The 23,023-nt window shown below is 38.3% G+C and overlaps 1 protein-coding gene across 2 annotated transcripts in view; it reads left to right on the forward strand.

The window, feature by feature from the left end:
- Positions 1-23,023, forward strand: part of LOC127159380 (uncharacterized) — a 53,700-nt gene that overhangs the window by 26,999 nt on the left and 3,678 nt on the right. The window contains exon 8 of one of the 2 annotated variants that reach the window (XM_051102231.1): positions 9,078-9,101. The exons of the other annotated variant lie outside the window; for it this stretch is intronic. Within the exon in view, the coding sequence (XP_050958188.1) occupies positions 9,078-9,101 (24 nt within the window). The remainder of the gene's footprint in view (positions 1-9,077; positions 9,102-23,023) is intronic. 2 annotated transcript variants of the gene reach the window in all.

A 23,023-nucleotide genomic window follows, 5' to 3' on the forward strand; every position in this document is an offset into this window, starting at 1 on the left:
GTAAATCATGGGGTAATTTTCATCTTTAGGTGTACTATCCCTTTAAGAGGGAGGGGCTGTAGTATCCTAGAATAAGCACTAGATGTAGTTTTTGTATTACAACTGTTGTGTTCTTACTTGGTAGTTTAGCTGAAGAAGATTTTCCATGCGGGAGACATGGGGCCTGTCCAAATACCCACATTTTCAGTCTTGGACACTTAAGAGCACGTGCACGCAACAGGAAGTAGATGCGCAAGACTGTCACAGGTCTTAAGAATACCAAAGTGTAGTGCTCTTAATGCACACTAAATCCACCGCTGTGGAGTGCTATTCAATGCTAAGTGTATCCCATCATGCATCATGTTCTGGAAATAAATTGTGAGACTTTTTACAGAGATCTTACAAGATGTTGTGGAAACCCTTTCAGTGTAAATTAAATATTAATAACAGATATTACATTAATTTTGGTAGTAAAACATAAAGTGTTGCACATTTTAATGGTGCAAAGATGAGTATGTGTATTTTGTACAACATTAGCAACTGCTTTTTATCACTTAATTAGAAGCAACACAATTACTAAATTGTGTCATCTGTTATAGAAACTACTGATCAGACGTTAACTTAAAATAGAAAGTACTGAAAATCAAAATAAAGCTCTGTAAACACTTGCATTTTTCTAACACTATAAGTGTGTCCCATTGGGTAATGAAAAATTCTACACACACTTTTGGTTTTCACACCCACTTGAACACTTGGGCCAAATACAGGAAATACATCATATGAGTAGACAAGTGGTCAAGTGCAAAGACCACAAGTGTGAGTATTTGAAATGAGCCCACACAGTGTTTTGGCTAGTTGCATAAACTGCTTAGAAATTCATAACTTTTTGTAATTCTCTACAAAAAGGTAGATTGGTCTAATTTGAATCTGAAAAGTAAGACTGATGTAAGTAAGACTTCCTGTCTAATGCTAGTTGATCAAACTAGTTTAGACAATGTCTTAACATTGTGACTATGTTTATGCAACTGTCCCTTTATATCTGTTGCTGTGATTGCTGCACACAGAAAGTAAAGTGTTAACTTCAACTCATTACAAGTAACAGTGTGATCTACACTGAAGATACTACATCATGCAAATATTAACCAAAAAACAGGGGGGCAGTCAATCAATGTGAGGTTCAGGTAGTGACATTAGGTGAAGTCAAGTCAAGTCAAGCTTTATTGTCATTCCGCTACATGTGTGGACATACAGTGGAACGAAATGTTGTGTCTCGCAGGACCACGGTGCTACATAAATAAACATAAATATGAACATGCATACACTAGACGTAGAAACAATTTTTTAAAACTATACATGTAACTATACATAAACTATAAATAATTGACAATACATACACATAACCTAGGACAGACTATACAAGTACTTTACATAATAACTGTGCATGATAATGTGCAGAAGAGGTATTTACAGGTTAAGAAGCAAATAGTGCAATATGATTTGTGGTGCATTGACAAGTAAACATTTGTCAAGTCCTTATTAGGTCCTTGTAACGTGGAGGGTTACAGTTTTTCTCAATTGCTAAAACACTATAACCAATCTTTTGAACTAAAATTTCAAAACCATAATGCCATTTTTCAAACAGCACACCCATTTCCCTGAACTATAAACACTATTCCCCTGCTTTAACACATGAGTCAGATTTGGTGAACTGTTACTGCAAAACTCTGCACACAAATCCCTACATTTCTCAGTGCTTACACCATGTGGTCATTTAGAAAGCACTAGCATTCAATATTGTTCACTCAAGTCTGCAAAGTTTGAGCTCAATTAGCACACAATTACTCAAAATTTATCACACACCAATCAGAACCTTCGATAGAGATATAAGGGCCAAAGTCAGTTTACAGTTTGTTGCTTTTCTCAGATCAGAAAAATAAAATTCTCAAAACTACTTCTTCAACCTCCACATCATCTAGTCACTTGTGCACATCATAAAATGGTTCTAATTTTTTTTAACAAGTTGCATTACATGTATATAGTTCTCTGTGCTATAGTCTTACCCCTCAAAACATCAAGTCATTAGCTCATTGTATATGTCTTTGCAGTAAATGCTAAATTTTTGATCTAGTTGTCATAAACTGTCAAGCATATTCTACACATTTCTATTAGAATTTTTGTAAATTTGCCATGAATTGTTCAAGTGAATATTGACTTTCACTAATGTGGAGTCTACAGATCAACCAACGATAAAGCAGTTCTCTGAAATAGCTCAAAGGTACATCTCAACATCTCATGAACCTTCAATTGGAAAGCATATACAGACAGAGAACACAAGAGTTACAAATTCTGACAGTGGACTTTCTAATTTATATTTCCGCCTTTGCCCATATTTTCTTTTTCTTTTCTATTTCACAATGACTTTGTAATGTATTTATATTTTATTTTATTTTTTTATGTTGATATATATATTTTATATATATATATATATATATATATATATATATATTATTATTATTATTATTATTATTATTATTCCGTCAGACCACTAGTAAAAGTGTAACTGTGAATCCTATCCGGTCTTTTTCAATCAATATCAGTATGCAGATACAGTAATATGCAATTTCAAAGACGAAGAGTAGGAGGTGAAAGAGAAAGAGGAGGAGAAGGAGGAGGACGACGACGACAACAACGTGGAAGAGAAATAGGAAGGGCAAGGGCAAGAAAACAAGCAGTCTTATGTATTTTAGTTGATGCGTGCCAGGGTTGGGTCAGGCATGCAAGAGGATTTTACCCCCGCTGCCTGTCCAGGGCCAATTTAGTCTGTAATGTTGAGGAGGTTGCTGGGGCAGAATAATTATTTTTGTTGTTGTTTGATGTTTTGTGCTGTACTCTACAGTACAATAAATTAAGGATTAAAACACTTGCAATGTGTACATTTGTTGTGTCCATCATCAAAAGTTTTACCAGTTTTCGTAGTATTGTTTTGAATTGATCTTCTCAGTGTGTAAAACTGTGTTGTAGTGTGTGTGTGTGTGTGTGTTTTTGAGGGTTTGTGTGTCATGTCTGAGAGCAAAGTTTGTTTTTTTTAGCAAGATTGAGTGGTTTTGAGTGGAGAGCTTCATTTTGACCTGAATATAGTAAGTTCGGGGAATTGAGTTAGAAGTTACGGATTTGTGTTTAGAGTTTCGCAAAAGCGAGCCATAATTTCAAGAAATGCGTTTAAGCAATTGAGAAAAACTGTAATAAGAAAGTGTCTGGTGCATAAAGAGAGAAATGAATGTTTCTACAGGTGGTTTGTCTAGCCCACTCACCTGTATGTAGTGTTGGGGGTACGCATTACAAGTAACGCAAGTTACGTAATAATATTACTTTTTTAAAGTAACTAGTAAAGTAACACATTGAACTTCTAAGAAAATATCTGAGTTACTTTTTCAAATAAGTAACGCCAGTTTCAAATAAGTCTCCTGTGGGGAAATTGGGAGTAAACATGATGTTACTGTATTCTAGACTAAATGTGAACATGCATTAATTCATCTCACTCACAAAAACAGATTCAGTATTCCTCAAAATGAATAAAAACAGTGAAATGCAAACTCAGAATATGACGCAACCCTGCAATAATTAAATATGTTAAATAAAACAAATAGCCTTTATGTATTTATTCTCATTTTATTAACCAGTGTCTTTGCTGCTGACCTTCGATGATGCAATTCAACCATAATAAGCAAAAATTACTTTAAATAAACTAACATTTGTGCTTTTTTATAGCTGAAGAGTGATCTCCTGCATAAATGTACTTTTCTTTCAGCCTGAGGTGAATTCATTTCACTTTTGGTGTAAAAGAGCTTTTACATTAGAATTGTTTTATATTGAAAGCAATGAAGCAAGCCCTGCCCAGATTTAAAAAGTAATGTAAAAGTAACGTAATGCATTACTTTCCATAAAATGTAACGAAGTAACATAATTAGTTACTTTTTCAGGGAGTAACACAAAATTGTAATGCATTACTTTTAAAAGTAACTTTCCCCAACACTGCCTGTATGTAGCACACTCAGAGGAGTACAATGTTTTCTGTGTAACATGTAGTGTTAATAGGAAAGTGTCTGGTGCATATACCGATGATCTTTGCAGCTGTGTTCACTGTCCGTTGTAGGGTCTTGCGGTCAGCAGCACTGCAGTTCCCATACCAGTTCCCGTACATTCAATGGTTCCCCTGTAGAATGTGGTGAGGATGGGTAGAGGGAGACTTGCCCTTTTCAGCCGGCGAAGAAAGTGTAGGCGCTGTTGTACCTTCTTGGAGAGTGACGTGGTGTTGGTGGTCCAGGTGAAATTCTCTGTGATGTACACCCCCAGGAATTTGGTGCTGCTGACTCTCTCCACAGCCGAGTTGTCGATGGTCAGTGGGGGGTGGTCAGCAGAGTTCCTCCTGAAGTCCATCACAACCTCCTTTGTCTTACTCACATTGAGGGACAGGTTGTTAGCGCCACACCATTTCGCCAGCTGAGCCACTTCCTCTCTGTAGTGTGTTTCATAGTTGTTGCTGATGAGACCTACCACCGTTGTGTCATCAGCAAACTTGACCTGTCTTGAACTTGTAAAAAATATACATATTAAATATTGCAGTTTGCATGCTTTCTTTCATTGTGATTATACTGGCCAGGTTTACAAAAGTTGAATTAAATTGACAGCATATCTATTCTTAGTGCTGTCTAGTGCATTTAGTGCAAGAGACTGCGATTGTGGAATGCAGATTCCAGAATTTTCCCGATTTTTCTATCGAAGGCCACGTGACCAGTCCGCCTGTCGATCGCTTCTTCGCGATCTCCGGGACCTCATCTACGATATGACATCTCGTTTTGGCCTTTCGGATAAAGGGTCAGCTCATGAAAAATCTTCAAAGTTGCAAAAATTTCTTGCAGTACCACTTTCTACCTGGGCGCTGTCGCTCCATCAATAAAATTTGGAACTTTTTGGAATTCAGACATCATAGTTGCAATGGCATTTAGTTACACTGCTGATAATAAGTTTCTTCAAGAAAGTGATCAAAAGTGTACATAATACAAACATAACAGTGGGACAGCCTTTTTGGAATCCAGACATCATTGATGGAATTCCACCTGGTTACTGCTGGTAGAGATTTTTTTTTTTTTTTTTTTTCAGTAAAAAGTGTACATAATACAAACATAACAGTGGGACAGCCTTTTTGGAATCCAGACATCATTGATGGAATTCCACCTGGTTACTTTATTTAGGGCATCTGGAAACAAAGATTGCATTTTTTCAACTGTATTCACATGTATCTGTGATGATCATACTGGCCTTGCACTAAAATAAACATGGAATAAGGTGAATTGCAGTTTTTCTCGATTGCTATAGCACTATAACCAATCTTTTGAACTAAAATTTCAAAACCATAATGCCATTTTTCAAACAGCACACCCATTTCCCTGAACTATGAACACTATTCCCCTGCTTTAACACATGAGTCAGATTTGTTGAACTGTTACTGCACACAAATCCCTACATTTCTCAGTGCTTACACTATGTGGTCATTTAGAAAGCACTAGCATTCAATATTGTTCAGTCAAGTCTGCAAAGTTTGAGCTCAATTAGCACACGATTACTCAAGTGGAAACACTAGGAGTCAAAATGTATCACACACCAATCAGAACCTTCGATGGAGATAAAAGGGCCAAAGTCAGTTTACAGTTTGTTGCTTTTCTCAGATCAGAAATAAAATTCTCAAAACTACCTGTTCAACCTCCAAATCTAGTCACGTGTGCACATCATAAAATGTTTCTATTTTTTTTTTTTAACAAGTTGCATTTGCTTTGGTACATTCATGCAACTGATTATGCAACTGATTTGTCAGCGGTTTTCTTACATTATCAGTTCCTATTGTCATGTTGTTCAAAATGTATTACATGTATACAGTTCTTTGTGCTATAGTCTTACCTCTCAAAACATCAAGTCATTAGCTCATCGTATATGTCTTTGCAGTAAATGCTACATTTTTTATCTAGTTGTCATAAACTGTCAAGCATATTCTACACATTTCTAACATCTTATGAACCTTCAATTGGAAAGCATATATAGACAGAGAACAACACAAGAGTTACAAATTCTGACAGTGGACTTTCTAATTTATATTTCCGCCTTTGCCCATATTTCCTTTTTTTTTTTATTTCACAATGACTTTGTAATGTATTTATATTTTATTTTATTTTTTTATGTTGATAAATATATATATATTTTTTTCATCAGACCACTAAAGTGTAACTGTGAATCCTATCCGGTCTTTTTCAATCAGTATCAGTATGCGGGTACAGTAATATGGAATTTCGAAGACGAAGAGTAGGGGGTGAAGAAGGAAGAGGAGAAGAAGAAGGAGGAGGAGGACGACAACAACGTGGAAGAGAAATAGGAAGGGCAAGAAAACAAACAGTCTTATACATTTTAGTTGATGCGTGCCAGGGTTGGATCAGGCATGCAAGAGGATTTTACCCCTGCTGCCTGTCCAGGGCCAATTTAGTCTGTGATGTTGAGGAGGTTCTTTGGCCTGTCCCAGACCAAACACAGGATGCTGGGGCAGAATAATTATTTTTGTTGTTGTTTGCTGTTTTGTGCTGTACTCTACAGTACAATAAATTAAGGATTAAAACACTTGTAAATGCATACATTTTTTGTTTTCATTATGTGAATTTTTTTTCCAAGCAACACTTATTACCAGTTTTCGTAGTATTGGTTTGAATTGATCTCATCAGTGTGTAAAACTGTGTTGTAGTGGGTGTGTTTTTGAGGGTTTGTGTGTCATGTCTGAGAGCAAAGTTTGTTTTTTTCAGCAAGATTGAGTTGTTTTGAGTGGAGAGCTTCATTTTGACCTGAATATAGGACGTTCTGAGAATTTAGTTAGAAGTTGCGGATTTGTGTTTAGAGTTTCGCAAAAGCGAGGCATAATTTCAAGAAATGTGTTTAAGCAATTGAGAAATACTGTAAGACATTTTAATTAAAAGGTATATGTAATGTAACTTTAATAGAGGGCTTTAACTAGAGGGCTTTGAATTAAATACGTTTTAAATGAAGTTTAAATGAAAAAAAAAAAAATTAAATTATCAAATGTATCCCAGTCCTACTAAAAAAAATAATTCTGCTGAATTATTTATATGTTTTTCATGTATGTTTGTCATTATGATTTTGTTCGAGGCCTCATGGATTCAAACTTGTGTAAAGTTAACAGAAGACGTGCAAATCGTGACAGGTGTTTTCTTTAGTAGATGTTTGTTAGTCAGACTCAGCACTGGTTTGTATTTTCACCACAGGCAATTTTTCTTTGTGGCCACACAATGACAAAAAAAGCACATTTATATGTTGGTTATTTTTAAACATGGTTTTTACAAAATGTTACATGCCAAAGTACTCCAGTAGTGATCTCAACTTCCTCTTTTCTCACAAAAACTGCAGTATGAGTATTAATATATTGTGAGCACAGATGAGTGTCAGTCAGTCTCTTCTGCCAGAGAAAGAAGTGATTGTGTGACTGAAGCAGCATCAAACTCTTGGGCTCTTCTGGAAACTGGACTTTGGAGAAATGATGCTCATCTCTGGACTGATGCTGCTGCTGCAAACTGCTGCATGTGAGTCACTTTCACATCAAACTCATGGTGTTTTTTTAATTTATTTTTTAAATAGGGTTTTTAACAGTATAGAGTCAGTTTATGAGATGGAAGAGTTTAAGTCAGTAATAGAGTTTAGTATTCATGTTACAGACACATGAAGACAAAATGTGAAGACTGTGGTTTTAAGTTCATTATGTGAAGGAATCTGAATTCATCACTCCCTTCATCTGAATAAACTCAAAATTTGCTTTTTGTAAAGTATAACAGTAAAAACATTTTACTTTACCTTGCAAATTAAATTTATTTAAAATTGTTCAGATACTTTTCCACTGTTTCTTACTTTCTTCCAGCTCTCTGTCTAACTTCCTCTTTCACTCCTTCAAATTTCCCTGCTCTCTTTACTTTTCTCTGTTTATGTGTGTGTGTTTTGTTCTTTAGGTTTGGATCGGTTCTGCAGGTTTGATCAGTTTGATCCCTGTTACGCAGCTCTGGGACACAAACTCAATGTGCTGATGGTGCTGGACACTAGTGAATATGACATGAAAATACAAAAGAGAATAAACTACAACAAAGAAACTGATCCAGTTTGTAGAGTAAAGAATGACACGATTAAAAAGAATGAATGTGATCTTTATAGTAACAGACCTGAAGTTACAGTCATTAATGGGACTCTGATAATAAACCGTGTGATCAGAGCAGATTCAGGAAATTACATAGTATCTCTCTATCACTCAGATGGCACAGAAACAAGTACAGATCTTGAAGTAAATGTTGAAGGTACAGAAACTCTCATCAGACTCATTGCAATCTCATGTTCTCCAAAGATCTTACTCTCATACAAATCAGTTGAATCTCTGTGAAGGTTTTTATTCCTGTAGCACACAGTAAACACACTAAATACTCCAGTAATAGTATGAGTAGTGTTAAAGAACTACATTCTCCTGTGTTTGTCATATGACTGTCATGTGTCCCTCCCTCCAGCTCCTATTGGCTCAGTGGAAGTGTCAATCATCTGCTCCTCCAGTGGGGTGATGAGGGCGTCCTGCTCCTCTGAGGGCAAGCAGCTCCTCTACAGCTGGACTCTGAATGGAGATTCACTGATGGATGGAAACTCCAGCATTGATCTGAATGAGGGAACTGATGGAAACATCACCTGCAGTGTGAAAAACCACGTCAGTCATGGACAGACGACCATTAGACTAGTCTGTCCTACTGGTGAGTTCATTTCTTGCTCATCTACAGATATCAGCAGCACAACATTGATTGATTGATTGATTGATTGATATGTTTGTGTTGTTTTCAGTGTCTGTGGTGTTTGTGCTGGTCTGGTGTTTTCAGCTGATGGGTCTGTTTGGTCTGTTAGGAGGTTTTCACATCTACATAATGATGATTTATGATTATCATTATGGATTTGACATGAAAATATTAAGAGTGTGAAGTGTGAAAAGTGTGAAGACGATAATGATAATGTGATTCTTTTAGGAAAGAAACAGGAAGATCAGAAACTGAGAATGAGAAAAATTAGAGAACGACATGAACACACAGCAGAAGATTCATGAGATCAGCAGCAGATCATCACATCTATGAGAAATGATTCATAATGTCACAGATTCTCACATGAATCCAGCTTCACCTGTCGACAGCAGGAGATCCTACAGAATAAAGCCAGGAGATGTCTTCTACATTTATAGTTATGAAGCTCTTCTTTAAGTAGACTGAAGAAGACTGTTTTCTAGACATATATTTATTTGTAACAGTTTTATTGCTTATTATATTCATTTGTCCTTATGCTTTGAATGATCGAGCAGTATTTTATGTCATTACATGAAACTATTTCTCTAAATCAGATCTGGCAGATTGTGAAGTCATTCTGTGTGTTTATTTTCCCTATCTTCAAGAGTTCATTTCACATTCCTGTTTTTGCTCTTTTACTTTATTCTGTGAGTTTTGGCCGATTTATTTTATATACAGTGTCTGTACAGTAATTTTATCAGTTTGAAGATCTTGATCCATGTCTCAGTTTTGGGGTGGGCTGTTTTGTTGTCTTAAACTTCTGTTTGCATGTGCAGGTTTTTTTAAAAGGTGTTTTTAAACATGTTTAACTACATTCATGCATTTTTCTGCACAAGATCTTTGTGTTTTTATGCAATATTAATTACCAAGCCATTGTTTAGAAATTGTAAATGGAGTCACTGCTGAACATGTTTTAGAGTTAAATGGAAAAAATAATGGTTAGAAATGTAACTACAGTGAAAAGTCAAAAGCTCATTAGATTTAATTTTTTGTTTATACAGTGACTTTTCTCATTCTGAGGAAAAACAGGAACAAGTAACAACTGAAAGTCCTCATAGTTAATGTTGGGAAAGCGTCCTTTCCTTAAAGGTTCATGAAACCCCAGACTACTTTTTCTGAGATTTTAGCAGAGGTGTTTGTGTTGCACATAATAGATGATAATGTTAGCATTCGTTGATTTTAATTGTTGGAGAAAACTGGTTAATTTTGGGGGGTTTTTTTGTGCTACTTTCATCTTCCGGGTTTAAAATCTACATTGTGCTGCCGTAGGGCTGGCCAAAAAATATCTCATACCTGCAACAAGTGCTCCCTCGGAGAGGGTCTTCAGCACTAGGGGGAACATAGTGACCTGCCTTCGGTCATCTCTTAAGCCAGAAAATGTTGACAGGCTGGTATTTCTGCAAAAAATCTGTAGGCCTGTAGTATGTGCCCTTTCTGCATAGGCTTCTTTTTTCCCCATTTGTTTGCACTTTATGATAGCATATTTATTTTGAATATTTATTTTTTGTTAGCCCTTTGTCTTGGGTAAATTTTATTTCATTATTTGAGTTATTTTCATTTGAGGTTTCATTTTGAATTGAAGGCCTTGTTCACTTACTGTTTTCAAAATCAAAAGTGCAATAAAAATGTGTTTTACCTAAAAGAATGAATAATCGTGATTAATAATCGTGATTACAATATTCATAAAAATAATCGTGATTATCATTTTGGCCATAATCGTGCAGCCCTATGCTGACGTCAGAGTTTGTGACGTGGCCATGGACTATAGTACATCGATGACGTGTCGATGTCTCATAATTATTCATGAGGCTGCGTGTTCTTATCCTATGAGAAGAGCTTCACCTAATTATTTACGACAGCGTGTGTTAATTTGCTATGACAGATGCTTCAGACTGTGAGATGGTGTATATCAACTGAGAGAAACTTTCATGGATCAAAGGAGAGTGTTTGTTTTTGTTTGCTTTGTAAGAGTTCAGCACAAACGCGATTCATTCATAAAGTGAGTGTAATAGCGTTTTTTACAACTCCTTGACACAACCCATCAAAAGGATTATAAACGTGGCAAAATAAGCCTTAAAAAGTTAACAGAGGTGCAACAGCACGTTCATGTATATGTTTTCGATGCAGAGTGCAAATGGCTGTGCAATTATTTGTGTTGTTAACTCAATAGGAGCGAAATGAAACCGTCTGAACTAAGTTGACTCTCTCCCCTCTTCCCCCTCCGCACTACAGCACACCACGCCCACTTCTGCAGCATTTTTTAAAACTGTGGTGAGAACTAACCAGTGCTGAAACATGTGGGTTTCATGACCCTTTAAGGGATCCTTCCCTGTAATGAATTCTTGTAACAAGCTCCTCTGCTGAACTCAGCGACATAAGAGTGCTTGAGTGATTAAAGGTAGTCCAGGTTTCATAAGAAGAAACTAGACTGGACTCAATAAATACATATTATCACCTCAGAGAGGGGAAGGTGCTTAGTGCAAGCTCTACACCCTACCAGCCTCATGAGTTCAAGAGCTGGTGCTCAAATCTCTGGATGAATCTCATTCCATTTGCAGATTGTAGAACCTGTCAAATGTATTAGGTGTAGCCCATCCTGCAGCTCTACAAATGTCTGCTAGTGCGGCACCATTTGCTAAAGCTGATGAAGTAGCAATGCCCCTGGTTGAGTGTGCCGTCATTTGGACTGTTTGAGGTGTTTAGAGGTTTTCAGTCTGATTGAGCCATCAATCCAATTATAAACAGATTATTTGGGTGCATGTAAACATAGTTTATCTTTGGTGGGGTGAATCACACAAAACTCACCACAAAGAACATCTGCCTCTACTCCTTGTGTGACAGCAGGAAGAGACGCAGTATAATGGTGTTTGCAGTATCAAGCAGCAAACAGGCTGTTTTGTACAGATAAAAATAACTGGTAGCGGATGCGACTGGAAGCCAGACCCATAACATTTACAAATGGCTGCATCCACTATTACAGTAAGAAAAAGTTAGGACATGTGCATGTGAGGTTTTGAATGAAACAACACTTTATGAAAACTGTTCTGAAAAGTAAGACTACTGTTCTACTGTTAGTTGATCAAACTAGTTAATCAACTAGCAGTGACTATGTGACTCTGTTTATGCAACTGGCCCTTTATGTCTGTTACTTGTTCTGTAAAAAAAGAGTATTATTGAATTCTGTAAATGTTGTGACTTTTGACCCCTCTCCCCCATTGGTTGGTGGGCGGGGCACCTAGTCGAAGCGTGGTGATGGAGAATTGTACGTGATTGTACACAACCTGTTTTGTTTTGTAAACATTTTAATTTAGCTAATCAGTAAAATAAAAAGGTGCATAAATTCAGAAGAACATTGTGAATGTATGGTTTTTTTGGCAAATACATGACAAAGTTTGGCGACGAGGATGGGATTGATGTGTCGAGTTGCAGCTAATCAGTAAAATATGAAAAATATGCGAAGAGGTGGGTCGCCAAGACTGGAATTAAGAACCACTGGTCTAAAGGATAGAGGGAAGAAGATGAACCATGGGTAAAGTGAGATTGTACAGTGACTGTTTATTCAGGAATGAAGAAGCTGACCATGACAGAATATGAAGCAGAGTTGCATTATTTAGCACAAGACTTTTCAGAGAAACTTTAGACCAGATGTTTGTTTGTGGCATCAATGATGATCGGATTCAGAGACATCTACTTTCAGTAATGTTATTTGAGACTGCATTTAAAATTGCAGTAGCCACTAAAGCCACAAATAAAAATGTGTTTGATTTGTAAAAGAAATCACCCAGTGTCATGTAACAGCATCATGTTCAAATCAAGGAAAACTTATCATAGAATGAAGAGATAAACAAGGAGACAAAAAAAAAACCAGAGAATGATAAAGATGCTGCGGGAAAAACAAAAAAACAAACAAACAAACAAAAAACACACAAGGCCAAGAAATGCAGATTAAAGAAGGACAAATGTTATGTGTGTGGGAAAATAGGGCATTATTCACAGCTGGACAAAGCAGGGCTAGCTGTGATTTTTGGCATTCAATGATTTCACAAGTACTTGTATAGTCGTGTCTTCATAAGCCCTTCATTAATCATTCTAATGAAATGAAGCAGTTCCTCAAATGGGATCACCCAGTGCAAAGGTGGGCTGGATGTTACACTGACCAAAATTATAAACCCAACACTTTTGATTTTGCCCCCATTTTTCATGAGCTGAACTCAAAGATCTAAGACTTTTTCTATGTACACAAAAGGCCTATTTCTCTCAATTATTGTTCACAAATCTGTCTAAATCTGTGTTAGTAAGTACTTCTCCTTTGCCGAGATAATCCATCCACCTCACAGGTGTCACGGTCGTGTGTAAGGAAGGGGCGAACGAAGATGAAGGTCAAAGATAAAGTCTTTATTATATTCCACAGGTAATTCCAAAACAGGTAAATTCACAGGAGGAGGGTAGATACACGCATACATTGACGAGACCAGACGACAAACACTGAACTGAATGCATCTTATAAAGACAGGTGATTACGATGAACATAATTAAGGCACAGGTGATACAAGGTTAGCTAATGATGATTAAACAAGGACAGGAAACAGGAACAACCAAATATGGGAAACAGAGGGAGAAACCAACTCAAACAGTCCAAAGGGGTGTGACAACAGGTGTGGCATATCAAGATGCTGATTAGACAGCATGATTATTGCACAGGTGTGCCTTAGGCTGGCCACAATTAAAGGCCACTCTAAAATGTGCAGTTTTATCACACAGCACAATGCCACAGATGTCGCAAAAATTTTGAGGGAGCGTGCAATTGGCATGCTGACTGCAGAAATGTCCACCAGAGCTGTTGCCCGTGAATTGAATGTTCATTTCTCTACCATATGCCATCTCAAAAGGCATTTTAGAGAATTTGGCAGTACATCCAACCGGCGAATTCACTTTAAAATTCACTTCTTTTTTTTTTTTCCTGATACCTGGGCGGCCACCACCCTTACAGAGTGGCGCCTGAACAGGGACCTGGATTTGAAATCTGAAAGTATGGACTTGAAAACTTGAACTTGAAGACCTTAAAACTTGAACACTTATTTTGTAAATTGTTTGTGTTGGGGAATTATTGAAACCAAATGTAAACTGTTTTGTGAACAAAAACTACTGTATTCTTGTAAATGTTGTGTTTTTGGTTGACGGGAGAGACATCAGTTTGAAAAGGGTTTTTTTTTTTTTTTTTTTTTTTTTTTTTTATTTGTTGTTGTCTGCGTGTGCAAAATCATTTAATTGTGAAAGTTTTAAAAGTGATTGTGACTTGTTGGACACTTGAGTTGAAAACATAATTCCTGAAAAAAAATCCTGTTTGTTATTTTTGATGGAAAACCATGTTTAACTGACTGATGGTGTTGAAAGGACAATAATTGTTTGAATTAAAGTTGTTCTTGTATATGGTAAAACCTTTGAAGTTTGGTGAAACTTGTAAAAATTGTGGTGTAAGAAAATACTGACACAAACACATTTACTGATTTACATTTACTGATTTTCTGCCCAACACTTCTTACAATCAAACACACACCACAAACATTGCGGCTACCCCTCCTTCCCCATCTACTTGAAGAAGTGGAACCTCCACCAGACATCTCAACTCCAGTATGGCCACCAGTAGGACGACCTCGGATACCTTCAGTACCGCCACCTGGTGTCTCTGTATTGTATGATACCCCTATTCTAGGGATGCACCAGTATCGGTATCGGGCCGATACTGAGCTTCTGTACTCGTACTCGTACTCCTTAAAATGCCCCGATACCAAACGCCGATACCACATCATGTGACAAGTGCGTATGCAGGCAAAGAAACACGGACAACAAAACAACAGACAGCAAAATGGAGTCATTAGAGATTAAGGATGTCTACGAAGTATATGTATGCAAGTAATATAATAATGATAAACATTCATTATTAAGCTTGTATAACTGGTGCGCGTCAGCTGATAGGCAAAGCATGCAGATTGGATTGAGCGCGCGGCGGCCAAGATGTGCGGGCTTGTCAAGCTAATATCCCGCCTTGACATCACTAGAAAGTTTGTAGTTCGGTGAGATATGTCAAAAACAATTGAAGTAAATCAATGCACAAGTTATTTAACGGTATAGAGAGGGAGTGAGAGAGAGAGAGCGCGAGAACGAGAGAGACCGCGTGCTGTTGCGTGATGTTTGTATTGATGTTCGCATATTTAGCACACACATCTTTTGGATTAAAACAAATTCGTAAATATAAAAAAAATATAGGGGCATTTGCTATAAACATCATTTATTTTCAACCTTAAGCATACACGACTGTCTGGCGAAAGTGAAACTATAGCTGCCTGTGTGAAATGCCATAGGCAGTATGTACTTGCGCATGTTTTGCTTGATTCACGAGTGTTTCTTTGTGTTTATTTGAGTCGCTTTGGATTATAGCCCAAATAGCAGCATATTTCAGATGAAAAAAACGTGACTTATTTTTCTGAAAATATCAAAGTTAGGAGATTCGTAATGAGTAGTTCGCGTGATTACAGTACTGAGCCGCTGCAATGGAGCAGTTTCATGCTATTAAATTGAAGATGATGTACCATAGAGCAAGAAAAAAAAAAAAAAAAAAAACAGTGAAAGTAACAAAATACATTTTAATGGGCATAATTAAGTGTAAAAATAAAAATAACTAAGGGATATATAGTCAAGCCAAAAATTATTCAGACAGCAGATATACACCATCTTTTGATATATATATATATATATATATATATATATATTTTTTTTTACTAGTGGGTGCAGGATACAGTTTATGATAATGTGATCTAAATAAATTTTGGTTTGACTGTATCTATTTTATAAATGAGGTTGACCAACTAACATTATACATATTTTTTTAGTTTCTGTACCCTATATTTTAAAAATCTACCAGTAAATTTTAAAATATCGGTATCGGTACTCGGAATCGGCAAGTACCAAAAATAAAAGTATCCGTATCGGGCGAGTACTGGTAAAAGTGGTATCGGTGCATCCATACCCTATTCCATTTAACCCTATGCTTCCTGTATGTCAATGTCTTCTCCTGCTCTGGTTGGTAGCACTCCTGTGCAAACTCTCACCTGGGCACCGCAAGTGGATAACATGCAACTCTGCACGTCATCCGAAGGGGAAAGTCCTTCCTCAGTTGCACAACGTGACCTGCCCAACGTTCTACCAACTCCTGGAAGGGAAATTCAACAGTTCACTGCTCAGGTACAAGGAAACTGGGATATTCTGTTTGACTTCATGAAAAAACAAGAAAAAACAGTGAATGATCTTACTCAAGAAATAAAACTCACTTCTTCCCATCACAAAAGTCAACTTGCTGACCTTGCTGCAAAAGTGGAGGATAACAAGAGTCAAGTCTTCACTCTGCTGACCACCACCAAACAAAAAGAGGAATCTGAAACAGACAAGTTGACTAAAGCTATGAATTACTACAAATTAACTACAAAAGGTGGAATCTACCTTGGTGTCTGAAATGTGTTTCATGGTGGATCAACTCCAGGCAGATGTTTAGCAGGACATTAAAGCTGTTCAAGACACATTTCAAACAAACCATGACCACACTACTTCAGAGCTTCAGCAATGTGTCACCCAAATTGACAAGTTTTCTACATGTGTAAAGGAGTTGAGAAATGAGATGGAGAAAGGTTTTCAAGGTCTCAAAAAACAAATGGAGGAGCAACAAAAATTGCCATCACCAGTTCCCAGAGATGCTCACAAGTCTCTGAGCTAGAGTCCAAGTCAAGTCTCAAGTCTCTGAGCTAGAGTCCAAGTCAAGTCTCAAGTCTTTGAGCTAGCGTCCAAGTCAAGTCTCAAGTCTCTGAGCTAGAGTCCAAGTCAAGTCTCAAGTCTCTTTATTATATTAAGTCTCTGGTTATAATAAGTGTTGCATCACGTACAGCGACCCATCCAACACTGCATAGCTATATATAAGGAATTCAAAGCATGTAATATGTTATAATGACTTCTTTATCTATTAGCATACAGTATCAGCTGTGATTTTGGTATATAATCAGTGTAAACAGGCTATTGCAACATGACAAAAACACCAAGAATGCTTTACTTTTAAGTTAATATCTGTATTTTGCCTTGTAGCATGAACACACAGTACAGTACAGACCAAAAATTAAGAAAGACCAAATATGGTCAAACATCACATTGTAGCTAAATGCAAAACACTATTGCAACAAACCAAATGATGTGAAATATATGAAGAGTTCAGATGCAAAAGCCTCTAAGTGCCATCTGGAATTTTCTTTAGAATGATCATTTTTATCAAGCTTGTATATTTAAGTTCAATAATTTCACTTAAATGGCAATGAAAATGACCTATTAATTGTCATTTAAGTGAAATTACTTAAATTACTTAGCCAGCGGAATAAAGAGTGACTGTCTTTATGAATGGGAAATTGAATCATTTCACTAGATTCGTTTTAAAAACGAGTTCATTCATAAACGAAACACCGCTGTGTTTGAATGGAGATGCGCAGCGTCAGTTGTGACTTGTTTCAGACTACTTTTGACGACGAAATAGAGCAAAATCAGGCAATAGTGTTATAGTCAGACAATGTAAGTCACTTAATAATAACATCTTGTTTATTTAACTGCTGTATTAAATCAGTATCTCATTTACTAACTCCCTTAAAATTAGTAAAAGCTTAGTTCGCGATATCATAAAGCTCTATTATAATCAACGACGCTGTCTATACTGTCACTAATCTGTCTCTTATTTACACTTATTATTTACAAAATGTGTGGCCGCGCCCGCGCGCAGCAGATACACGTCACGTGTTACATGGGCAGGTTATAGGTAACGGAGGGAGGGGAATAACAGCGAGCTCATCAGTTGTTTCCTAAAAATAAACATTGTTCACGAGTCCCGCAGCTCGAGTCCGAGTCGAGTCTGAAGTCTTTCGAGGACGAGTCTCAAGTTGAGTCTGAAGTCACTGTGTGTGCGACTTAAGTCGCACTCAAGTCCGAGTCTCAAACTCGAGTCCCCATCACTGCCAGTTCCTAGCACCCCCATTACTTCAACTCTGCCATCTGAGCCTTCAATGTCTGTAACCCCTCTTCCATCATCTGTAGTAAAAAGTGACCATATCAAGTTAACTTTTCCCACCTTTGGAAGGCCATCAGACGATGCAGACCCCCTACTGTACTTAACCAAATGTCAGGATTTCTTAGCTCTTCATCCCCTCACTGATGCAGATATCCTGGCCACCTTCCGTACTGTTCTACATGGAACCGCTCGTGACTGGTGGGAGGTCAGACGTTCCAGCATATCCACGTGGAGTGAGTTCGAGGCTGCATTCCTTTCTGCATTCTTGTCTGAAGATTATGAGGATGAATTGGCTGAACGGGTCAGAACAAAAATCCAGGGTGAGAAAGAATCTATAAGAGACTTTGCATTCTCCTACAGAGCCCTTTGTAAAAGATGGAAAGCTGATCTAACTGTAGGTGAAATTGTAAAGATGATACTTAAGAACATCAAGCCTTACCTTGCCAGCCAACTGTGTAGTCGAGTGAATACTGTGGAGGAACTGGTCAAGTTAGGACACCAACTGGAAAAAGATTATGAACAACAGCTTCGATATGAAGGTTGAATGGGCCCTAACCATCCAACCACATCACAAAGACCTTCATCAAACCGAGCTGCTGAGAAAATCCCAGTTCATTGTTGGAGATGCAGTGGACAGCATCCGCCAGGCAGCACCAAATCAACTCCAAACATGGTCCCGTGGTCCTCTCTATCTGGCAAATGGAGAAGCAGAAACTCCATTAGGATGGGTGAATACCACCATACGACACGACCAAGCTTTCACTATACCTGCTGCTGTTCTATCATCAAAAGCCCTTGCCTATGCTGTAGTTTTGGGGTTGGACTTTATTTTCTTCAGTGGAATGCATATTAATGTCACTGATCAAAAATATTCTTTCAAGTTTTCACCTGCAAAAGAATATGCCTTTCAACCAGGCAATGCCAGCTTGCCAATTGTGAATCCACAACAAGAAAACCTGCAACAGCAGAAAACACAGAATCTGTCCTTATTGAGTTCTATTCCACCTCCCTCCCTTCAACTGTTAATTCAACAACCTTACAATGTAGATGAAAGAATGTTAATCAAAAATGCAGTGGATGAGGCTCATTTACCTCCAGATGGTAAACAGCAGTTGCTCAGCATCCTGGAAAGCAACCCTCGGGTGTGTACTCTCCGGACTGGACGTACTGATGTTCAACACCACATTTATACCACTTGCCAAATACCCATTAAACAAAAACCATATTGGTTATCCCCTCTTAAGCAACTTGCCATGGAGAGGCCATTCACGCCAACCCTGTGCCTAGAAACCTGAAGGAGGTTCAAAGGTTCCTCGGATTGACTGGGTGGTACCATCAATTTGTCCCGACTTTTCAAGAATAGCCTAACCCCTCAACTCACTGAAAAAGAAGGGACATCGTTTTCAGTGGACGCCACAGTGTCAACAAGGATTTGAACAATTAAAGTCTTGCCTCACCTCACCTCCCATCCTTGGCCATCCAGATCTTCAGCTCCCCTTCACCGTTTACACTGGCAGTGACACTGGTTTGGGTGCCATTTTGGCACAGCGGAAGGATGCTGGCAGAGTTGCTATTGCCTGTGCAAGCAGAACTTTGACAGGAGCTGAACTTAACTACACAGCCACTGAAAAGGAATGTCTGGCAGTTGTGTGGGCCTTGAAAAAATGGCAACACTACCTGGAACACAAACCTTTTACAGTCGTCACAGACCATTCCGCCCTGCAATGGGTTATGAGTTCCACCAAAACCACCAGCCGTCTCATCCGTTGGGTCCTGCGATTGCAGAAATTTGATTTCATCATCGAATACAGAAAAGGGAAACTCAATGTAGCCCCAGATGCATTATCCAGGTCTTCTCCAACCTTAAGTTGCAGTCTGTACACCAGCTTTAAGGAACCAGAGCTCCCGTTGTCAGATGTTGTCTTGTGGGAGGAACAGCACAAAGACCATGAAATTATAAAACTGTTACAAGCAGTGGCAGAGAATAATGCAAGTCTGATGGACCAATATGAAGTTGTTGAGGACAAATTGTATCATAAAACTTACCTCCCAAATAACCAGTTGCACTACCGAGTGTATGTTCCCAGCAGTCTCCGGCCCTCTCTGTTGCAGCATTACCACTCCAGTCCTCTTAGTGGCCATGAAGGGATTTACAAAACATACAAATGACTCCAGGAAGTGGCTTTCTGGCCAGGCATGTGGTCCGATGTGAAATGTCATGTCAGAACCTGTGTAAAATGTCAAACATTAAAGAACGATAATCAAAAACCTGCTGGAAAATTACAGCAAATCACCACAACCCATCCAAACCAAATGTTGGGAGTTGACATCATGGGCCCGTTACCACAAAGTTCAAACCAAAATGAATACCTGCTAGTTTTTGTTGATTATTTATCTCGATGGGTTGAGTTATTCCCCATCCGTCAGGCCACGGCTCAGACTGTTGCTGCCATCTTTAGAAAAGAGATTCTGACTCGATGGGGCATGCCGGACTTCCTTCTCTCAGACAGGGGCGTTCAGTTTGTCTCCGCTGTGTTCAGAGAACTGTGTGAAAATTGGAACATTACTCCCAAAATAACTACAGCATACCATCCACAAACCAACATGATGGAAAGGGTGAATCGGCCCCTAAAAAGCATGATGGCAGCCTACGTGGATGATAATCACAAGAAGTGGGACCAGTTCTTGCCCAAGTTCCGTTTCGCCTTGAATTCAGCTATCCAAGAGACCACTGGACTATCCCCAGCGGAACTCCAGCTTGGCAGAAAACTCCATGGACCAATGGACAAAATGCTTCATGGCCCTAATGTGACTCCAGACACTGCTTTTTATGATGTTGTTCATCATCTCCATCAGCTGCAAAAACAAGCCAAAGAAAGTAGTGAAAAAGTCAAGTTGAGACAACTGAGAAACTATAACAAGAAGAGAAGAGAGTTGACATTTAAAAGCAAAGACAGAATATGGCTACGAAACTTTCCACAGTCAAGTGCAAAACACAAATTTAGTGCAAAGTTGGCACCCAAGTGGAAGGGGCCTTACCGTATTCTGAAGCAGCTGGGTCCGCTAAACTATCAAATAGCCCTGGAAGACACTGGGGAAGATGTACGTACAGCACATGTCTGCTATTTAAAGATGTGTTTTCCAACAGCCGAAGAGTTGGATTGCTTGGAAAAACAAAAACCCAGTGAGCTATTCCAAAAAACCTCTGAAGATGAAGAATTCCTGGGTTTCTAATGCATGTTCTCTTAAAACAACCATGGGTTGTTTTCTCCCAGAGAGGGAGAGTGTGGCAATGGAAATAAATAAATAAATAAATAAATACATTTAAAAAATAATAGGAAAAAAAACTGCCACACCACATTATTTAGTTTGTTTGTTTGTTTGTTTTTTTTACATTCACTTTCACTTTGCAAGTTTTGGGGTGGAGTGTTTCAATTAACGGCAGAAGGAAGTAATATAAAGGGAAGTAAGACAGAACTGAGAGGAGATTGCATCATCAGTAAGGTTTGTAGTGCAAGGGAGATTGGGATTTACCGTGTGAAATAAAAAAGATGGCCGCTTGTCCAACTGTTGCTTCCCGTGGGCGATGACTGGTGCGTCGCGGAGTCCCACTTGACTCTTGATGCGTTGCACGTCAAGATCGTCGGATTTTAACGATGATGTTCTCAAGACAAGTAAAGGCTGCTTATCCCTCCTGTCCTTGTGTCTGACGACAGCTATAACACTCTCCAGCTTCCTACATTCCTGCAAACCGGGTCAGTACCTGTACGCCGCCATTACACGCACTCATTCACTCACGCTCACACTCGCATAACATTCACTCCTGCACATTCAATGTGTCTGTGTTTCAGGATTGTTTGATTAATTATTTTGCTTTTTGATCTTTTGATTTGTTTAATATTATTGACTTTGAATTGTGAAATTAATGTTTATTCCATGTTTCCTTTTCTCCTTTTTCCCTTTCTCTGTGGACATTTTATGAATGATTGGACGTGAATCTGCTAAATCAGAAACTTGAAATAGTGACGCAGTTTCTGCGGGGATTTTAAATTTGATCTGATGAACTGTTTTTCTTTTTCGTTTGTTTTTTATTTTTTATTATTATTATTATTGCTATTTTTTGTTCCTTTTCAAACAAAACTTTTTTTTTTGTATTGTGAATAAATACCTGGTGAAATGTGAACAGAGTTTTCCCCATTTCTGTATCTCAACATTGTAACAGGTGGTTTCTTTCTTTTTTTTTTTTTGTCCCTCTTTTTTGGCTATCCTGGGTTATTTTAAAATTGTCAGGATAAAACCTGGCTGGCGCCCGAACAAATTCACTTTAAAATTCACTTTTTTTTTCCTAATGCCTGGGTGGCCACCACCATTACATAACCAAAGAATTTCTGCACAAACTGTCATAAACTGTCTCAGGGAAGCTCATCTGCATGCTTGTCGTCCTCATCGGGGTCTTGACCTGACTGCAGTTCGTCGTCGTAACCAACTTGAGTGGACAAATGCTCACATTCAATGGTGTCTGGCACTTTGGCAGATGGCAGACAGCGTGTATGGCGTCGTGTGGGTGAACAGTTTGCTGATGTCAACGTTGTGGATCGAGTGGCCCATGGTGGTGGTGGGGTTATGGTATGGGCAAGTGTATGTTATGAACAACAAACACAGGTGCATTTTATTGATGTCATTTTGAATGCACAGAGATACCATGACGAGATCCTTAGGCCCATTGTTGTGCCATTTATCCACAACCATCACCTCATGTTGCAGCATGATGCGGCCCCATGTTTCAAGGAACTGTACACAATTCCTGGAAGCTGAAAACATCCCAGTTCTTGCATGACCAGCATACTCACCGGACATGTCACCCATTGAGCATGTTTGTGATGCTCTGGATCAGCGTATACGACAGCGTGTTCCAGTTCCTGCCAATATCCGGCAACTTCGCACAGCCATTGAAGAGGAGTGGACCAACATTCCACAGGCCACAATCAAGAACCTGATCAACTCTATGCGAAGGAGATGTGTTGCATTGCGTGAGGCAAAT

The sequence above is a fragment of the Labeo rohita genome, unplaced genomic scaffold (genome assembly GCF_022985175.1).
Source record: "Labeo rohita strain BAU-BD-2019 unplaced genomic scaffold, IGBB_LRoh.1.0 scaffold_213, whole genome shotgun sequence".
NCBI lineage: Eukaryota > Metazoa > Chordata > Actinopteri > Cypriniformes > Cyprinidae > Labeo > Labeo rohita.